Source organism: Lepisosteus platostomus, chromosome 6 (genome assembly GCF_059453375.1).
Source record: "Lepisosteus platostomus isolate fLepPlt1 chromosome 6, fLepPlt1.hap1, whole genome shotgun sequence".
In the NCBI taxonomy this organism is placed as follows: Eukaryota; Metazoa; Chordata; class Actinopteri; order Semionotiformes; family Lepisosteidae; genus Lepisosteus; species Lepisosteus platostomus.
Genome location: NC_142616.1, coordinates 13,245,209 through 13,262,473, shown reverse-complemented (window position 1 = coordinate 13,262,473; position 17,265 = coordinate 13,245,209). Strand labels below are relative to the sequence as shown.

At 47.9% G+C, this 17,265-nt stretch overlaps 1 protein-coding gene and 1 pseudogene across 1 annotated transcript; both read right to left on the bottom strand.

The window, feature by feature from the left end:
* Nucleotides 1-1,866: 1,866 nt before the first annotated feature.
* LOC148660431 (E3 ubiquitin-protein ligase TRIM39-like) lies at nt 1,867-13,198 on the bottom strand. Its single transcript, XM_088637843.1, has 7 exons — nt 12,405-13,198; nt 11,380-12,000; nt 10,961-11,056; nt 8,653-8,886; nt 8,224-8,371; nt 7,513-7,539; nt 1,867-2,909 (listed from the first exon to the last, which is right to left on the bottom strand). The coding sequence occupies exons 2-7, from the start codon at nt 11,998-12,000 to the stop codon at nt 2,365-2,367; spliced, it is 1,671 nt and encodes a 556-aa protein (XP_088493969.1). The 5' UTR covers nt 12,405-13,198; the 3' UTR covers nt 1,867-2,364.
* Nucleotides 13,199-13,768: 570 nt separating this feature from the next.
* On the bottom strand, nt 13,769-15,595 carry LOC148660430 (zinc-binding protein A33 pseudogene; annotated as a pseudogene).
* Between the last annotated feature and the right edge of the window lie 1,670 nt (nt 15,596-17,265).

The following is a 17,265-nucleotide window of genomic DNA, read 5'->3' as shown; positions in this document are numbered from 1 at the left end:
CCACTCCCGCTCCAGAACTGGTCAGTGTGTCTGTGAGCCTGTCCACTCCCAGTCCAGAACTGGTCAGTGTGTCTGTGAGCCTGTCCACTCCCGCTCCAGAACTGGTCAGTGTGTTCAGCAGGGCTGTCCAGTGCTGGTCCTGGAGGGGTCAGTCAGTGTTTCTGCAGCAGGACTGTCCAGTCCTGGTCCTGGAGGGGTCAGTCAGTGTGTCTGCAGCAGGACTGTCCAGTGCTGGTTCTGGAGAACTGGTCAGTGTGTCTGCAGCAGGGCTGTCCAGTCCTGGTCCTGGAGGGGTCAGTCAGTGTGTCTGCAGCAGGACTGTCCAGTGCTTGTTCTGGAGAACTGGTCAGTGTGTTTGCAGCAGGGCTGTCTAGTCCTGGTCCAGGAGGGGTCAGTCAGTGTGTCTGCAGGAGGACTGTCCAGTGCTGGTTCTGGAGAACTGGTCAGTGTGTCTGCAGCAGGACTGTCCAGTCCCGGTCCAGAATTGGTCAGTGTGTCTGCAGCAGGGCTGTCCAGTCCTGGTCCTGGAGGGGTCAGTCAATGTGTCTACAGCAGGGCTGTCCAGTCCTGGAACTGGAGGGGTCAGTCAGTGCGTCTGCAGCAGGGCTGTCCAGTCCTGGTCCTGGAGGGGTCAGTGTGTCTGCAGCAGGGCTGTCCAGTCCTGGTCCTGGAGGGGTCAGTGTGTCTGCAGCAGGGCTGTCCAGTCCTGGTCCTGGAGAACTGGTCAGTGTGTCTGCAGCAGGGCTGTCCAGTCCTGGTCCTGGAGGGATCAGTCAGTGTGTCTGCAGCAGGGCTGTCCAGTCCTGGTCCTGGAGGGGCTGGTCAGTGTGTCTGCTGGTGTTCTGATTGTTCTGACTCAGTTCAGGAAGTAAAGAGCAGCTGCAGGTCATTGTTAACTGAGCTCAGATGACAGACATGACCTCCAGCACCAGGGCTGGACAATCCTCTCAACACCGAGAGCAGCAGGTTTCTGGAACAAGCAGCCCAGTAGGGTGGCCAAGTGACCACAGACAGCTGGACACTGACAGACAGACCAGGCGCCTGTTACAGTGCCTGGACCGGACAGGTGTTTTGAAATTGACACAACTGTTACAAAGTTACAAAGTGGACAGAATACAAGTGTTTGTGCTGTTTTCTGTCTTCCTCCAATCACAGGGTCTGGAAAGCTGATCAGCCTACAGAGAGAGCCTGGGATTCTCCACACTGTGATAGATGACAGAAATCACAAGCACATTCATGACATAGGAATCTACATCATCATCATCATCATCATCATAATTCCTTAGAGTTATACAGTGCTTTTCTGGACACTCCACTCAAAACACTTTACAGGTAATGGGGATCCCCTCCACCAGCACCAGTGTGCAGCCCCCCCTTGGATGATGCCCCAGTCTGCTCACACACACCAGCTCTCAGTGGGGAGGAGAGCAGAGTGATGAGGCCAGTTCAGAGAGGGGGGTTATTAGGAGGCCATGATTGGTAAAGGACAGGGGGGAAATTTGGCCAGGACACTAGGGTAACACCCCTACTCTTTTTGAGAAACACCCTGGGGTTTTAATGACCACAGAAGGTCAGGACCTCGGTTTTACGTCTCATCCGAAGGACGGCGCCTGTTTACAGTCTAGTGTCCCTGTCACTATACTAGAGCATTAGGACCCACACACACCACAGGGTGAGCGCCCCCTACTGGCCCCACTAACACCTCTTCCAGCAGCAACCTCAGCTTTCCCAGGAGTCTCCCCTCTAGGTACTGACCAGGCTCACACCTGCTGAGCTTCAGGGGGCTGACAGGGGTGAGTTTCAGGGTGATATAGCTGCTGACATTAAATCATGATGAAGATGAATATGAAGACCAAATGTCAAATATTCAGAATTTCAGAGTTTATTTAATACAGAAATAGTTCTATCTGAGTCCAGGCCATGACAGTGAAGCAGCAATGTCCATCATGTAGAAAGCGACTGGCATTCAGCTGACGTGTTAGTCTGTGTCTGATGGTGACCCAGCTAGTCAGCCATGAATCTGGAGAATTTACAGGTGAGAGATAAAGAAAACAACTGTGACTCAATTTTACTGATTTACTGAAAGACATGATTAATGCAGAGCAAACAGAATAGAGCAATGACATGGACTGAAAGTAGAAAGTAGAACAGTTTGACAGAAGCGAGTAATAATTTCATTTTCCAAGAGAGCCCCTCCCACAGGTGATGTTGTTTCTGGTGACTGAACGAGTAGCGTTGAGAGCAGATGTGGACATGCCCAGCAGTGGGTGGAGAAAACAACACAGAAGAAACAGAAGAACAATTTCAAATGAAAAAGACTAAATGATTTACATTCCAGGAGAGAGAATCAGACAATGTGCTGATTCAGTCTGTGTGACTGACAGGACAGATGATCAGTGGGGCTGAGTTTGTACCTCCCTTATGAAGACCAGGGCTGAAGAATGGAAAGAGTTTCTCAGTGAAGGAGGCAGTGAAGGTGTAGATATGAGACCTGTTGTCCACATTGTAAAAGGAGACCTGTCCCCCCTCATAGTCCACATACACCCCCACCTTCTGGGGCTTCTGGCTCAGGGGGAGGAGGACTGAGGGGTCATCAAGAGCCTCGTACTCATTCCCATTCCTCAGCCACACAGTCCAGTAACCATCCTCAGGGCTCACTGTGATGCTCCCCTTCCTGTTGATGGACTCTCTGGCGACTCCCAATGTCCACTTAGTCTTCTCCCCCACCTCCACCTCCCAGTAGTGTCTCCCTGAGGTGACCCCATCCTTTCCGAAGACACTGACAACAGTATCAAATCTCTCTGGATTGTCAGGGAGATCTTGCCGTTTCTTTCCATGTCTCACTTGTTTCCCATCCTCAGACAGGATGAGACTGGGATGAGCTGTATTGGGGTCCAGAGTCACATCAGCTGTGGATCAGAGAACAGACAGACAGGATGAAATGATCAGTATCTCACTCCTCTCTCAGATGAAAGTACAGATGCAGGTGTCTAGAGTGTGTATCAGGATTCACACCAGCAGGAAGCTCACTGCAGTAAACTACAGTTCTGTTCAGTCTGCTGATTTCAGCTGGACTGGGCCTGCCTGTTCTGAGACACCCAGGGCATTCAGTGACAAAATAAAACTGATTTGTTGATACATTAATTACACAAAACCTGTTGTCCTCTTTTCCACTGTTCTGTCACAGTTTGCACGTGATGCCTGCAGTCACAGGTTCACATCACTGGTTTGGGTTGAACTCGTCTGCAGTCACTGGTGCTTGTTTGTGTGCAGCAGGTAAAAATAAAGACAACACTTCAGAAAGCGTCAGGATTGTGTGGCCAGCGTATAGTGGACATGACAGTGTGGACAGGACCGGTCCAGATGCTCTGGATGTGCTCTGATATGACTGGAGAAACTGGGCAGGCGGACCTGTGGAAATGGAGTCTCCTGGGTTGGTCAGGACAGACAGGCCCAGCCCGGCTGAGATGAGCTGTGAGCGTGTGCAGAGCTCTCACACTGCGAGAGTCTGGCTCCTGTGGGAGAAAGTGTCTTTAAATCTGAAGGAGACCTGATGATCAACTGTGTGCAGATCACACGGCTGAGGGCATCTCTATACTGATGGATACATTATTTCACAAGAAGAAAAATAAGCAAACTGTCTTTTCATGGTTATTCTGTTTCCTCTCTTTCAGTTAGATTGTATAAGTCTCATAAAGGCAAAATTCTTAGAAGCTGAAATTGCTGCCACTTCATTAACAATAACAGGGACCTGAATCTCACAGGCAGTAACTGCAAGCTTGTCTCCTCCTGCGCTGCTGAGGACAGTAATAAAAAGGATCTGTTGTTTGTGTGTGTTAAGAGCTGTCTGTCAGTGTATTTAACTCTGTCACCTGAATTAAGGCTGAAGTTGTCTTTACACAAGACAGGGGAACCCGAGAGAGAACAGACAAAGCTTGTGTGTGTCTTTTTTTCTTGTTCGTTACACACAAATCAGTGTAATACGTATGGAAACCTGAAAAACAGACATTGTGGGTCAGTTGTAACGAACTGACACAGCGCACTAACTGGAGCTCAGCCCCTGGTCAGCACACAGCTCCGTGTTAAACTAGCGCGCCAACTTCAGACCAAGAGCAACGAACTTGGCCGCTGAAATCAGTCCGCAGCTCCGAGCTGAAGCTGCTCTCCACTGCAACGAGCCCAGAGTGAGAGCTGCTGCCCTCTAGAGGTGACTGGGGTACAGGACTGACTCCCAGCGCCTCTTCACATGGGGAGACAGCTCAGTGTGGGACAGGCGGAGCTCTGGATCACAGGAGAATAGAGGGGAAACAACACCGGCACTACGGCAGGAAGTCATGTGTCCGTCACTTGGAAAAGTATTGTAATGTTTAACTAAAACTGCTTTCCAGTTAAATCACATTTATTATTAATGAACTTTATTGATGTGTTTATTCATAAGAGTAATTTATTAAAAACTAATGTTACTGTATCTATTAGTGTATTTAATGTCTATTAATACAAGTAATTTATTAACAATGAAATTTATTGTACATCTTTATGAGTAGCTGTGTGTAAAATATTTTGTATGCGACAGTGTATTTTCAGATATCCCAGGGAGTGAAGAGAACTGAAAATAAGAAAATATTTAAATAGGCTGTGAGTCTTACAGTAAATGTGTTTTGTCACATCTGGGTGTGAATTGAACAGATTTGTTATTTTTTGTTGTGATGTGACTCTACAATTGTATTTCTTAAAGGAAAGCAGGGATATTCAGAAACTGGGGGAACAGATATTAATTTTAAGTAGTCAAATATGAAGGTTAAAGAAATAAAAATACTGTAATCTCCATCTTTTTAAAAGTGATGATTTGTGTCAGTTCTAGATGAAGGCAGTCTGCAGGAATGGCTGTAAGAGCTGATGGAAGGACATCTGTGGATATTACTGCACAGAATGATTTAACCTCAATAACTTTCCTTACTCGTTTCGACATCAGTTTGCTGGACTAATAATTAATTTCCAACCAGATCTCACTGTTTTCACTGTTTGTATTTGTTGAGCCATGTGTTGGTGACCCTGCTCTTCAAGGCTCAGCTGTGTGAGTCTGCAGGTGTGTGTTCATGCTGAAGATCACGATGGTCAGGTACAGTATAACTCCTACAGGCAGCGCCTGGCTCAGACAGACTACAGAAGGAGAGAACCTGGCAGTTCTGCTGCAGACCAGTGAAGAGAGCTTTCCCTGGATGGCCAGGTGAGAGGATGGAGTCACTGGTACTGAACTCCTCTGTGCAGAACCGTGCGTCTCGAGAGCAGTGCCAGCAGGAAATGCTGAGTGGCCCTCAAGCTAATAGCAGCGAGGGGCCACACCTCCTCCTGGGTACCAGTGCAACAGCTCCAGAGCAGCCGAGAGTTACCATGGAGATACAGCAGGGACCCCAGAGACTCCCCCTGAGCCAGGAGACACTGACCCACGGTGCGAGGGAGCAGCATCCTGAAACTGAGGACAGGGGCTCGGCCTTCAAGACCACAACAAAATCAGACAAAATGGTGGAGGAGCTTTCTCAGCGCAGCAAAGAGGGACTGAGTGAGGCAGAGCAGGGACAACCAAGGACTCTGCTACGAGAGTTTGCAGATGTGTTTGCTGGAAGAGAGGAAGACTGTACTCGTACAAACGAAGCTCACTGCACCACCGACACTGGTGAAACAAGACTCATCTGCATCCCTCCCCCCGCCTGGCCATCCACAAGAGAGCCGAGGCAGAGGAAGCAGTCCGGGGTCTGACTGCAGCAGGGGAGATCGAGCCCTCTGACAGGCCCTGATCTCCCCCTGCAGAAGGACGCTTCACTGCTGGTCTGTACAGACTACAGGGACTCAACAACGTCACCAAGAAGGACTCTTGTCCCCTGAGCCACACTGACGAGGTGCTGGATTATGTCTCAGGGTAGCGCTGGTTCAGCTCTCTGGACCTGTACAGCAGCTACCGGCAAGTTGAGGTGCCCCAGAGGTCAGGTCAGAGACTGCCTTCTCCAGAGGTCAGGGGCTGTGGCAACACACGCTCCAGCCTTCTGGACTGTGCCCTGCCCAGCCAGCTCTGAGCGGCTGATGGGAAGGGAGCTCAGTGGCGTGCCCAGGTCAGAGTGCCCGGTGTGCCTGGATGACCCTCATTCTCCAGGTCCTGGACAAGTGAAGAAAGGTCAGGGACCTCATGAGGAGGACAGGTCTCAAGACTCACTGAAGACATGAATCTCCTACAGCAAGAGACTCATTTCCTGTGAGCTTCTGAGCCAGAAGGGTCTCCACAGCCCCTGAAGAGGAGCCACAGTAAACTCCTGGCCAGCCCCCCGGTCAGTTCAGGATGTGAGGAGTTTCATTGGACCGGCATCCTACTACTGCTGGTTTGACCCCTAGTTTGCTGATGTTGCTGAGCTCCTTATATTTCTCACACATAGAGCAGCATCTTCCCTCTGGGGTGAAGACTGTCAATGTGCTTTTGAACAGCAAGAGCTGTCCTTGCAGAGTCTCCAGTGTTGGCTCAGCTGGACCCAGAGAGCCCATTCAACCCAGACACAGATACCAGCAGTGATGGCGTCTCTACTTGAGCCAGGAGCTCAGCTGTGCTGAGAGAAACCACACACCCTGCTGCATGTTCACGAGAGGAGCTGCATACTGACCAGGGGAGGAGCTCAGAGTCAGCTGTCTTCAGGGAGGTGTGCCAGTGTTTAGGGATCCATAAGACTGGGAGACTCCAGTACATCCCCAGAGTGATGGGTTACTGCTTCAATCTGACACCTGCTACACAGCTCACTGCCGCCCACCAGAAGGACTGGGGCAGACACTCTAGACAGCTTGTTCCAGTCTCCCACCACTCTATCTGTAAAGGTGTCTGTTCCAGAGCTCATCCTCCAGTGCCTGAGGCTGTGTGCCTGTGTCCAGTGTGGACTGGAGAGCATTGGGTGTCCTTCAGTGGGACCGGCTGCTTCACTGTCACACCTCAATCTGGAGGAGCAGAGGGACAGACATCCTGTCTCTCTCCCTCTTCTCTGCTCTCATTTCACCCTCTTCCTCCCTTAACAAGTCCTTCCTCTCCTCTTAGTCTCTCACAGTTAGTGAATTTCGAGCTCCTGTCTCAGGCTGTTGTGTTCAGTGACTTGTGTGTCTGCAGGCTCCTAGTTGTCAGTGTAGATTCTAGTTTACAGGTTTAACAGGATTACAATCCTCTGTTTCACAATGATGTAAAGGAGAACTGCAGTCCTGACACAGTGATGGGGTCTTCAATCTGTGTATTGGGGATCCCAAGACATGGGTCAGTGTTGGTGTCCCCACTGTGTGCCACAGTGTTGGGGTCCAATTCCTCATCAGTCCTGATAAGGACAAAGCCCATCAGAGGGACTTTGATCACAACATTAAACACATCAGCTGTGTATAAAGCAGGAGTTACAACATGTCCCCCTGTTAGAGTAAGAGCCTGTATTGACCCCTGTGACCCTGCCGTGACCTTTGTAAATGACAAGTTCCTGTCAGTGACAACAGACTCACCTGCATGTTTGCGAAGCCTCTCAAACTCTGCAAACAGAGAGAAAGATGTTAGAGAGCTGAGAGCACATTCCTGCTGGAGTCTGGTCTCCAGGTGTGCAGTGTTGTGTGTTGTAGTGCTGTGCTGATCTCTCAGGCAGGACAGTAACACACAGGAGTGTGTTGTCTGGCCAGTGGAGCTGTGGGTCTGTAAGAGACACTGACAGCTCATGCAGCTGCACTGGAACAAACTACTGATCCTGAAGAAAACCCCACTAATCTGTCAGGAGATTATGATTGAAAAACACAGTCATGAGGATCTTGTGTCCAGATACAGTCAGGGGGAGGTGAGTAAAGTATAAATATGAATTTGGTAAACATGATTACAATGTGCATCTATTATGAGTTAAATTATGACAAGATAAAATCTATAAATCAATTAATAACCATGACATGAAAAATTGAAATAAAAACATCAAATAAATATAGTGTGAAATAAAAAGTTCCTAACTGATACTTAAACACTTTAAGTTTTTGATTTTATTTTGTTGATACTAAGGAAAGCTGAATATAAATATGATAAAATAAAACTTTGAATTTGAATTAAATGAAAAGCTAATCTTTAAATCAATTATGAACCATGAAATACAAAACTTACATTTTCTAATTGACATTAAAACAGTGATTTTTTTATTATTTTGTTGAATCAGTAAGGAAAGGGAGTGAAACACAAACCTTTCTCTGAGAGCCTCTTGACTTCCTCTCTGAGTCTGTCCTCCAGCTGACACACAGCCCTCCTCACAGCCCCCAGACAGAGATCAGGGTGAACAGTGATGTCAGACCAGTCCTTGGGGTGTGGAGGGGAGCACAGGGAGGGGAAACTCTACAGCAGGAGAGACTCAGAGTCATGGGGGGTCACAGCCTTCTAAGGCAATAAGTCACCTGTGAGTCTGAAACCTAGAGCCCAGTATAGATCACTAAGAGTCACACAGTGAGCTCTCTCTGCTCTCTGTAGATACTGTATCTGCTCTCTACAGTGTGTGCTGACCTGTAGGACTCTCTGCTCTCTGTAGATACTGTATCTGCTCTCTACAGTGTGTGCTGACCTGTAGGACTCTCTGCTCTCTGTAGATACTGTATCTGCTCTCTACAGTGTGTGCTGACCTGTAGGAAGTGGATGTGGTCCTCAGTGTGGGAGAGCCTCTCCAGCTCAGTGTTTCTCCTCTTTAGCTCAGTGATTTCCTGCTCCAGCTCTTTAATGATCCCTTCAGCCCTCCTCTCTGCTGCTCTCTGCTTCTCCTCTATCAGCTTGATGAGCTCAGCCTGGCTCCTCTCAATGGAGTTTCGAAGAGCAGTGAAGACCTGCACACTGTCCCCAATCTCTCTTTGGGCACAGCTCTGAGGAGACACCAGGAGACTTCATGACGTAACAGGAATTAATGAAATAATATTGACATGTCAGAAATAAGTAATTATTTGCATGTATATACAGATTTTAATCCCAGTCCACAAGGTCTACATACAGGAAGGACAGCATTTGTAGTGTAGCCCCACCTGGGTGACACAATCTTCACCAGCAGCCCCTCTACACAGAAAGTCTGATTATCATATACTGTAGTTATAATTGGGGGGGTTATGAAAATGGTGAAAATCAGGAATTGACCGAGCGGTTTAGTCTATAAGTGAAAAAAATATTCATAACCCCCAACTTGTAAGTGATTCTCCAGAGTATACCCGAGCGGCTGGGATCCACAACTGTTCTGTATAACGTGAATTCCTTGTTCTCTGGCAGGAATTTGCTGGAAAGTAATAATCCTCTTGTAAACAAATATTTCTTACAATGAGAAGACACAAGCTACACTAGACACAAAACAAAACATGCAACACACAAGTTACTCTCTATGTACTGTACAGTATTTACAAAAAAGGCTTTTCAGAGACCCAGCATCCTAATCAACCAGAAACCCCCCAGACTTCTACTAAGCAGTAAACTCTTAATGCCTACAGAGGCCACATCACAGATGAGCTGGAGGTGTGGTGGTAAGCACAGCCCTCCTACAGACGGCACAAACGATGAAAACAACCTCATTCGTTTGTGCTGCTTTTGTTTCTGAGATATAGCGCCTTGTTTTATCTGGGTCATGACGCCACTCAGCCCCCCATAGGGAAACCAAACCGGTCCCATTCGTTAGTGCTGCGTTTGTGCCGGTTTTTGCCTATGAAAGTAACTTCCCAGCTGCTCTCGTTCCTTATTTATAAAGTCTTCTTTTTTAGGGGGTGACCTTGTCCAGCCCCCCTACAATGTCGTTGGGGAACCGGCCCAGCCTCAATCGTTAGTGCTGCGTTTGAGCCGTTGATACAGGTAGTAGAGTTTGTGCTGCTCTCGTTCCCGAGATATAGCGCCTTGTTTGTCGGGTGATCACGTGACCATGCCCGGGTGACGTGACCCTGTCTGCCCAGTTCAAGCGTCTGTTACTGGTGCGAGAGGAACAGTTCTGCAGTTGTGTTTCTCTGTGTGACCGGGTGGGGGGCGGCGATGGATTTTGGTTTTAATACCAGTATCTTCTGTGCGTTTGTGCAATCAGGAAAATTAGAAATTGTCACCGATATCACACCCTAATCAGAACAGTTGCAGATGTAAAGGAACAAGTAAAAGGTTTATTCCAGGCTGAAAAGAGAAGAGAAAAAACACAACGTTTCGTCTGTGAAGCCTTCTTCAGGTGTGAGAAAGACGGCAGACAGCAAGGATTAAAGAGCACAGGAGAACAGAAGCTGGGAGAGGGGAGGAGGCAGGAGGAGCAGAGAGCCCGCTCAGGAAGTGCCAAGTGCAGAAGGGTGAAGAAAGGTGTGAAGACAAAACCTGCAGGAGAACAGAGAAGATCACACGAAATCAAGTCGGTCATTGAGAGAAGGGGCATGATGTGAACCGAGTTTCAGGATGAGTTTCAGGATGAGTCCACCCCCGCCCCCCACACCAGCAAACAGAGAAACACAACTGCAGAATTGTTCCTCTCGCACCAGTAACAGACGCTTGAACTGGGCAGACGGGGTCACTGGAGGTGAAAGTCACCTGACATGGTCACGTGATCACCCGAAAAACAAGGCACAATCTCTCGGAAACGAAAGCAGCACAAACACTACTTTTAACTGCGCAAACATGGCACTAACGAATGAGGTGGGTTTCATCGTTTGTGCTCTCTGTAAGGGGGCCAGCTTCACGGAGGTGTCTGATTGGTTATTCTAGATGGTTTACACCTTCCCCTGTTGACTGAGGTACAGACCTGTGACTGAGGTGCCCTCTGCTGGCGGGAAACTGATATCGAGACACAAACATCATTTTGTCCTTTAAATGGACGATGACATTACAGTATCTTCCCTGTCTTCCTAAGTGTCCTCTCTCTGTGGAGGAGAGAGCAGTGACCCCAGCACTGAGCCCTGCAGTACCCCACTCAGAAGGATTGACAGGACTCACTTTGCTGAGCTCCACTGCCTGTTTGATCTCCTCCACCTTCTTCAGTCTGTCCTGGATCATCTGTTGTACTTCTGCCTCAGTCTTCCTCAGCTGAGTCTGTGGACAAACAGGGGAACAGAGGCACTGAATTCACTGCTACTGGTGCTCATACACTGGGCTGGTCAAAAGAGGCTCACACTGACACTGAGCTGGTCAAGAGACTCTTACACTGACAGTGGACTGGACAAGAGACTCTCACACTGACACTGGACTGGACAAGAGACACTCACACTGACACTGGACTGGTCAATATGAAATTAATGTCTATTCGGGTCATTCTGTGTGAGCTCAGTGTGAGGGAATGTTGGGATTGTCATACACTGTATGTATAAAGTGGTAGTAATTAGTACAAGTTATCAGAGAGAAATAAGAAAGGTCACCTGCTTCTTTGTCCACTCTGTCTCTGCAGGGACAGTGCTGTGTGTCTTGTGGTCAGTCTCAGTACACAGCACACAAACACAGGTCTGGTCAGTCCTGCAGAACAGCTCCAGGAGTCTCTCATGCTTCTCACACAGCCTGTCCTCAAGGCTCTTCACTGGCTCAATCAGTCTGTGCTTCTTCAATGTTGTGACTCTCAGATGAGGCTCCATGTGAGTCTCACAGTAAGAGGCCAAACAGACCAGACAGGATTTCACAGCCTTGAGTTTTCTCCCAGTGCAGATATCACAGGACACTTCTCCAGGTTTAGCACAAAGTCCTTCATCACTGCTGACTCTGGTCCTCTTGAACTGCTCAGTGATTTCTGCCAGGCTTCTGTTCACACTGAGATCAGGTCTTATAGGAAATTTCTTCTTACACATTGGACACTGACACACATCACTGCTGTCCCAGTATCCACCAATACAGGCCAGACAGTAGTTGTGTCCACATGGAGTGGACACTGGGCTGGTGAATGTGTCCAGACAGATAGAGCACTGGAACTGCTCTTCAGACAGGACACTGCTGGGTGAGGCCATTCCTGAGCAGAAACAGAGTCGATCAGAGGAGATGATCAGCACCATCTCAATACAACACAAACAGCAAAAAGTAATACAGGTGAGTAACTCCAGAAAACAATACAGGAGAACAAACAAAACTCTCTGTCCCCCCATCTAGGCTAGGCTAAATATTCTGCACCAACCGGGTACTGCCTGACAGGATCAGGCATTTTTTCTGTCACCTGACCCAACATTGCAAGACAAGAAGTTTGTGGATCCACAACAGGTAACACATTAAACACAAAACACATATCTATAAATTTACAACAAATACACCATCAAGTTACACAATGCAGGGCCACACAGGCTGGGTGACCAGAGCAATAACACAGCCCTTCCTCACAATTACAGTATATACCGGCATTTACTCACACAGTAGATACACACAAACTACAGACAAGAGCAGAAAAACACCTGAAGAAACTCACCTGGAGATACTGGTAAACAGACACACCTGGACTGAAACTAGAATACTGCAGTACAGGAAACCCCAGACTGGACTGACTGGGTGAGTCACTGGGAGCTTAAACTGGGGAGAACAGCACTCAGGAAACTGAAGTCTGAATCAGAAACGAAACTGAAAGTTAATTCTCCCGCCAAACACAACTTCCTGTAAAGGCACCACTTACAGTGTCTCTTCAACAGCTCCATCTGTCCCTAAATCCTCAGCACACTCCTCCAGCACAGAGGAACAGGCTGCCTGCTGTCCAGACCTGTCCCAGTCCTCAGCACAGCAGCTCTGCTCTCTATTGTAGTGAAGGAGCCTGCAGTGTCAGAGCTGAAGCTGCAGGAGAGAGAGTCCAGCTCCAGGTCCAGCCTTTCCCTCCCTGAGCTCTTTATTCCCTCTGTCCTTTCCCTCCTCTGCCAGTCAGACACACCGCAGCTCAGTCCTCCTCACACAGGGCCAGGGCTCCAGTCCAGCAGGTGCTCATGTCTTCATGAAGAGGAAACAGGGCAGCAGCTCTTCCCAGCGACAGGGTGCAGCTCTGCAGGTCTCTCTCACTTCAGGACAGAGACTCAGGGGAGCTCCTCCCCTCCAGAGCTGCTGTGCTGTGTGGCTCCTCTGCTCTTAAAGGAGCAGGATTAATAGACGTCTGGGGTTTTTAGGATGTTAGGCCTCTGAAAAGCCTTGTCTTGAAGTACTGTACATAGAGTAACTTGTGTGTTGTATGTGTTGTTGTGTGTAGTGTAGTGTTTGTATTGTTCTCATTATGAAATATTTGTTTAACCAGGTGTACCTGGATTATTACTCTTTCCAGGACAGTTTGCTAGAAAAAAGAATTCACGTGCCTCTAATTATACCAGCCTCTTGGGTATATTCTGGAGAATCACTTTCAAGTTGGGGATCTGAATAATTACTTTACTTATTGACTAAGCCGCTCAATTAATTTGTGATTCTCACCAGTTTTGTGACCCAGTTTGTAACAGTGTTGTTAATGACACTCAGAGAAGTTATTATACTTTTGGTTTTTAGCTACATTTACATTTAGATATACTTATATTTTTAGCTACAGTACCAAATTTATATTATTTTAGTTACATGATTCCATATTAATATTCCCTCTTAAGTGGATTTCAAGAAGTACAATAGCGAAATAAGGCTGCTGATTCACGGGACTGGGAACAGATCGGGTCTGGTGGGAAAGGTGGGATTCACCGAACGGCGACCCGATCCAGTTGGAGTGACGGGTCGGGAGCTCATGGGAAGGTTGCTGTTGCCAGGGGCAACCGCAGGACGCGAGTCGGACCCGAGCCAGGCAGGACAGTCGCTTGTGAAGAAAGACAACAGCTGTGACAGTATTTTACTGATTTACTGAAAGACATGATTAATGGAGAGACAACAGAAAATAGAGCAATAACATGGACTGAAAGCAGAACAGTTTGACACCAACGAGTAGAATAATTGTTTTCTCCAGGAGAGCCCCTCCCACAGGTAGTGTGCTGATTCAGTCTGTGTGACTGACAGGACAGATGATCAGTGGGGCTGAGTTTGTACCTCCCTCATGAAGACCAGGGCTGAAGAGTGGAAAGAGTTTCTCAGTGAAGGGGGCAGTGAAGGTGTAGATATGAGACCTGTTGTCCACATTGTAAAAGGAGACCTGTCCCCCCTCATAGTCCACATACACCCCCACCTTCTGGGGCTTCTGGCTCAGGGGGAGGAGGACAGCAGGGGAAGAGCTTGCCCAGTAATCATTCCCATTCCTCAGTATAACAGCCCAGTAACCATACTGGGGGCTCAGTGTGATCTTCCCCTTCCTGTTGATGGACTCTCTGGCAACTCCTAAATCCCAGTCAGTCTTCTCCCCCACCTCCACCTCCCAGTAGTGTCTCCCTGAGGTGATCCCATCCTTTCCCAGGACAAAAGGACAAGGATCAAATCTCTCTGGATTGTCAGGGAGATCTTGCCGTTTCTTTCCATGTCTCACTTGTTTCCCATCCTCAGACAGGATGAGATTGGGATGAGCTGTATTGGGGTCCAGAGTCACATCAGCTGTGGATCAGAGAGCAGACAGACAGGATGAAATGATCTGTATCTCACTCCTCTCTCAGATGAAAGTACAGATGCAGGTGTCTAGAGTGTGTATCAGGATTCACACCAGCAGGAAGCTCACTGCAGTAAACTACAGTTCTGTTCAGTCTGCTGATTTCAGCTGGACTGGGCCTGCCTGTCCTGAGACACCCAGGGAATTCAGTGACAAAGATAAAACCGAGTGATTAATTACACAAAACCTGTTTTCCTCTTCTCCACTGTTCTGTCACAGTTTGCACGTGATGCCTGCAGTCACAGGTTCACATCACTGGTTTGGGTTGAACTCGTCTGCAGTCACTGGCGCTTGTTTGTGTGCAGCAGGTAAAAATAAAGAAAACACTTCAGAAAGTGTCTGGATTGTGTGGCCAGCGATCAAGAAAAATGATCAAACTGTCTTTTCATGGTTATTCTGGTTCCTCTCTATCAGTTAGATTGTAAAAGTCTCATTAAGACAAAATTCTTAGAAGCTGAAATTGCTGCCACTTCATTAACAATAACAGGGCCCTGAGTCACACAGGCAGTAACTGCAAGCTTGTCTCCTCCTGCGCTGCTGAGGACAGTAAGAAAAAGGATCTGTTGTTTGTGTGTGTTAAGAGCTGTCTGTCAGTGTACTTAACTCTGTCACCTGAATTAAGGCTGAAGTTGTCTTTACACAAGACAGGGGAACCAGAAAGAGAACAGACAAAGCTTGTGTGTGTCTTTTTTTCTTGTTCGTTACACACAAATCAGTGTAATACGTATGTAAAGCTGAAAAACAGACATTGTGGGTCAGTTGTAACGAACTGACCCAGCGCACGAACTGGAGCTCAGCCCCCGGTCAGCACACAGCTCCGTGTTAAACTAGCGCGCCAACTTCAGACCAAGAGCAACGAACTTGGCCGCTGAAATCAGTCCGCAGCTCCGAGCTGAACCTGCTCTCCACTGCAACGAGCCCAGAGTGAGAGCTGCTGCCCTCTAGAGGTGACTGGAGTACAGGACTGACTCCCAGCGCCTCTTCACATGGGGAGACAGCTCAGTGTGGGACAGGCGGAGCTCTGGATCACAGGAGAATAGAGGGGAAACAACACCGGCACTACGGCAGGAAGTCATGTGTCCGTCGCTCAGAAAAGTATTGTAATGTTTAACTAAAACTGCTTTCCAGTTAAATCACATTTTTAACTTAGTTAACGTTCTTATTTATAAGGGTAATTTACTAAAATTGCTTACCAGTTAAACCACAGTTATTAATAATAAAGTTTACTGATGTGTTTATTCATAAGAATAATTTATTAAAAACTAATTTTATAGCATATCAACAGCTGTATGTAAAGCATTATATATGCAAAAGTGAATTTTCAGATATCCCAGGGAGTGAAGAGAACTGAAAATATTAAAATATTTAAATAGTTTGAGAGTCTTAAATGTGTTTTGTCACATCTGGGTGTGATTTGAACAGATTTGTTATTTATTTGTTGTGATCAGACTCTACAATTGTATTTCTTAAGGGAAAGCAGGGATATTCAGAAATTGGGGGAACAGATATTAGCGTTATGTAGTCAAATGTAAAGGTTAAAGTAATAAAAATACTGTGATCGCCATCTTTTAAAAGTGATGATTTGTGTCAGTTCTAGATGAAGGCAGTCTGCAGGAATGGCTGTAAGAGCTGATGGAAGGACATCTGTGGATATTACTGCACAGAATGATTTAACCTCAATAACTTTCCTTACTCGTTTCGACATCAGTTTGCTGGACTAATAATTAATTTCCCACCAGATCTCACTGTTTTCACTGTTTGTATTTGTTGAGCCATGTGTTGGTGATCCTGCTCTTCAAGGCTCAGCTGTGTGAGTCTGCAGGTGTGTGTTCATGCTGAAGATCACGATGGTCAGGTACAGTATAACTCCTACAGGCAGCGCCTGGCTCAGACAGACTACAGAAGGAGAGAACCTGGCAGTTCTGCTGCAGACCAGTGAAGAGAGCTTTCCCTGGAGGACAAAATGGTGGAGGAGCTTTCTCAGCGCAGCAAAGAGGGACTGAGTGAGGCAGAGCAGGGACAACCAAAGACTCTGCTACGAGAGTTTGCAGATGTGTTTGCTGGAAGAGAGGAAGACTGCACTCGTACAAACGAAGCTCAGCGCACCATCGACACTGGCGAAGCAAGACCCATCTGCATCCCTCCCCCCGCCTGGCCATCCACAAGAGAGCCGAGGCAGAGGAAGCAGTCCGGGGTCTGACTGCAGCAGGGGAGATCGAGCCCTCTGACAGGCCCTGATCTCCCCCTGCAGAAGGACGCTTCACTGCTGGTCTGTACAGACTACAGGGACTCAACAACGTCACCAAGAAGGACTCTTGTCCCGTGAGCCACACTGACGAGGTGCTGGATTATGTCTCAGGGTAGCGCTGGTTCAGCTCTCTGGACCTGTACAGCAGCTACCGGCAAGTTGAGGTCCCCAGAGGTCAGGCCAGAGACTGCCTTCTCCAGAGGTCAGGGGCTGTGGCAACACACGCTCCAGCCTTCTGGACTGTGCCCTGCCCAGCCAGCTCTGAGCGGCTGATGGGAAGGGAGCTCAGTGGCGTGCCCAGGTCAGAGTGCCCGGTGTGCCTGGATGACCCTCATTCTCCAGGTCCTGGACAAGTGAAGAAAGGTCAGGGACCTCATGAGGAGGACAGGTCTCAAGACTCACTGAAGACATGAATTTCCTACAGCAAGAGACTCGTTTCCTGTGAGCTTCTGAGCCAGAAGGGTCTCCACAGCCCCTGAAGAGGAGCCACAGTAAACT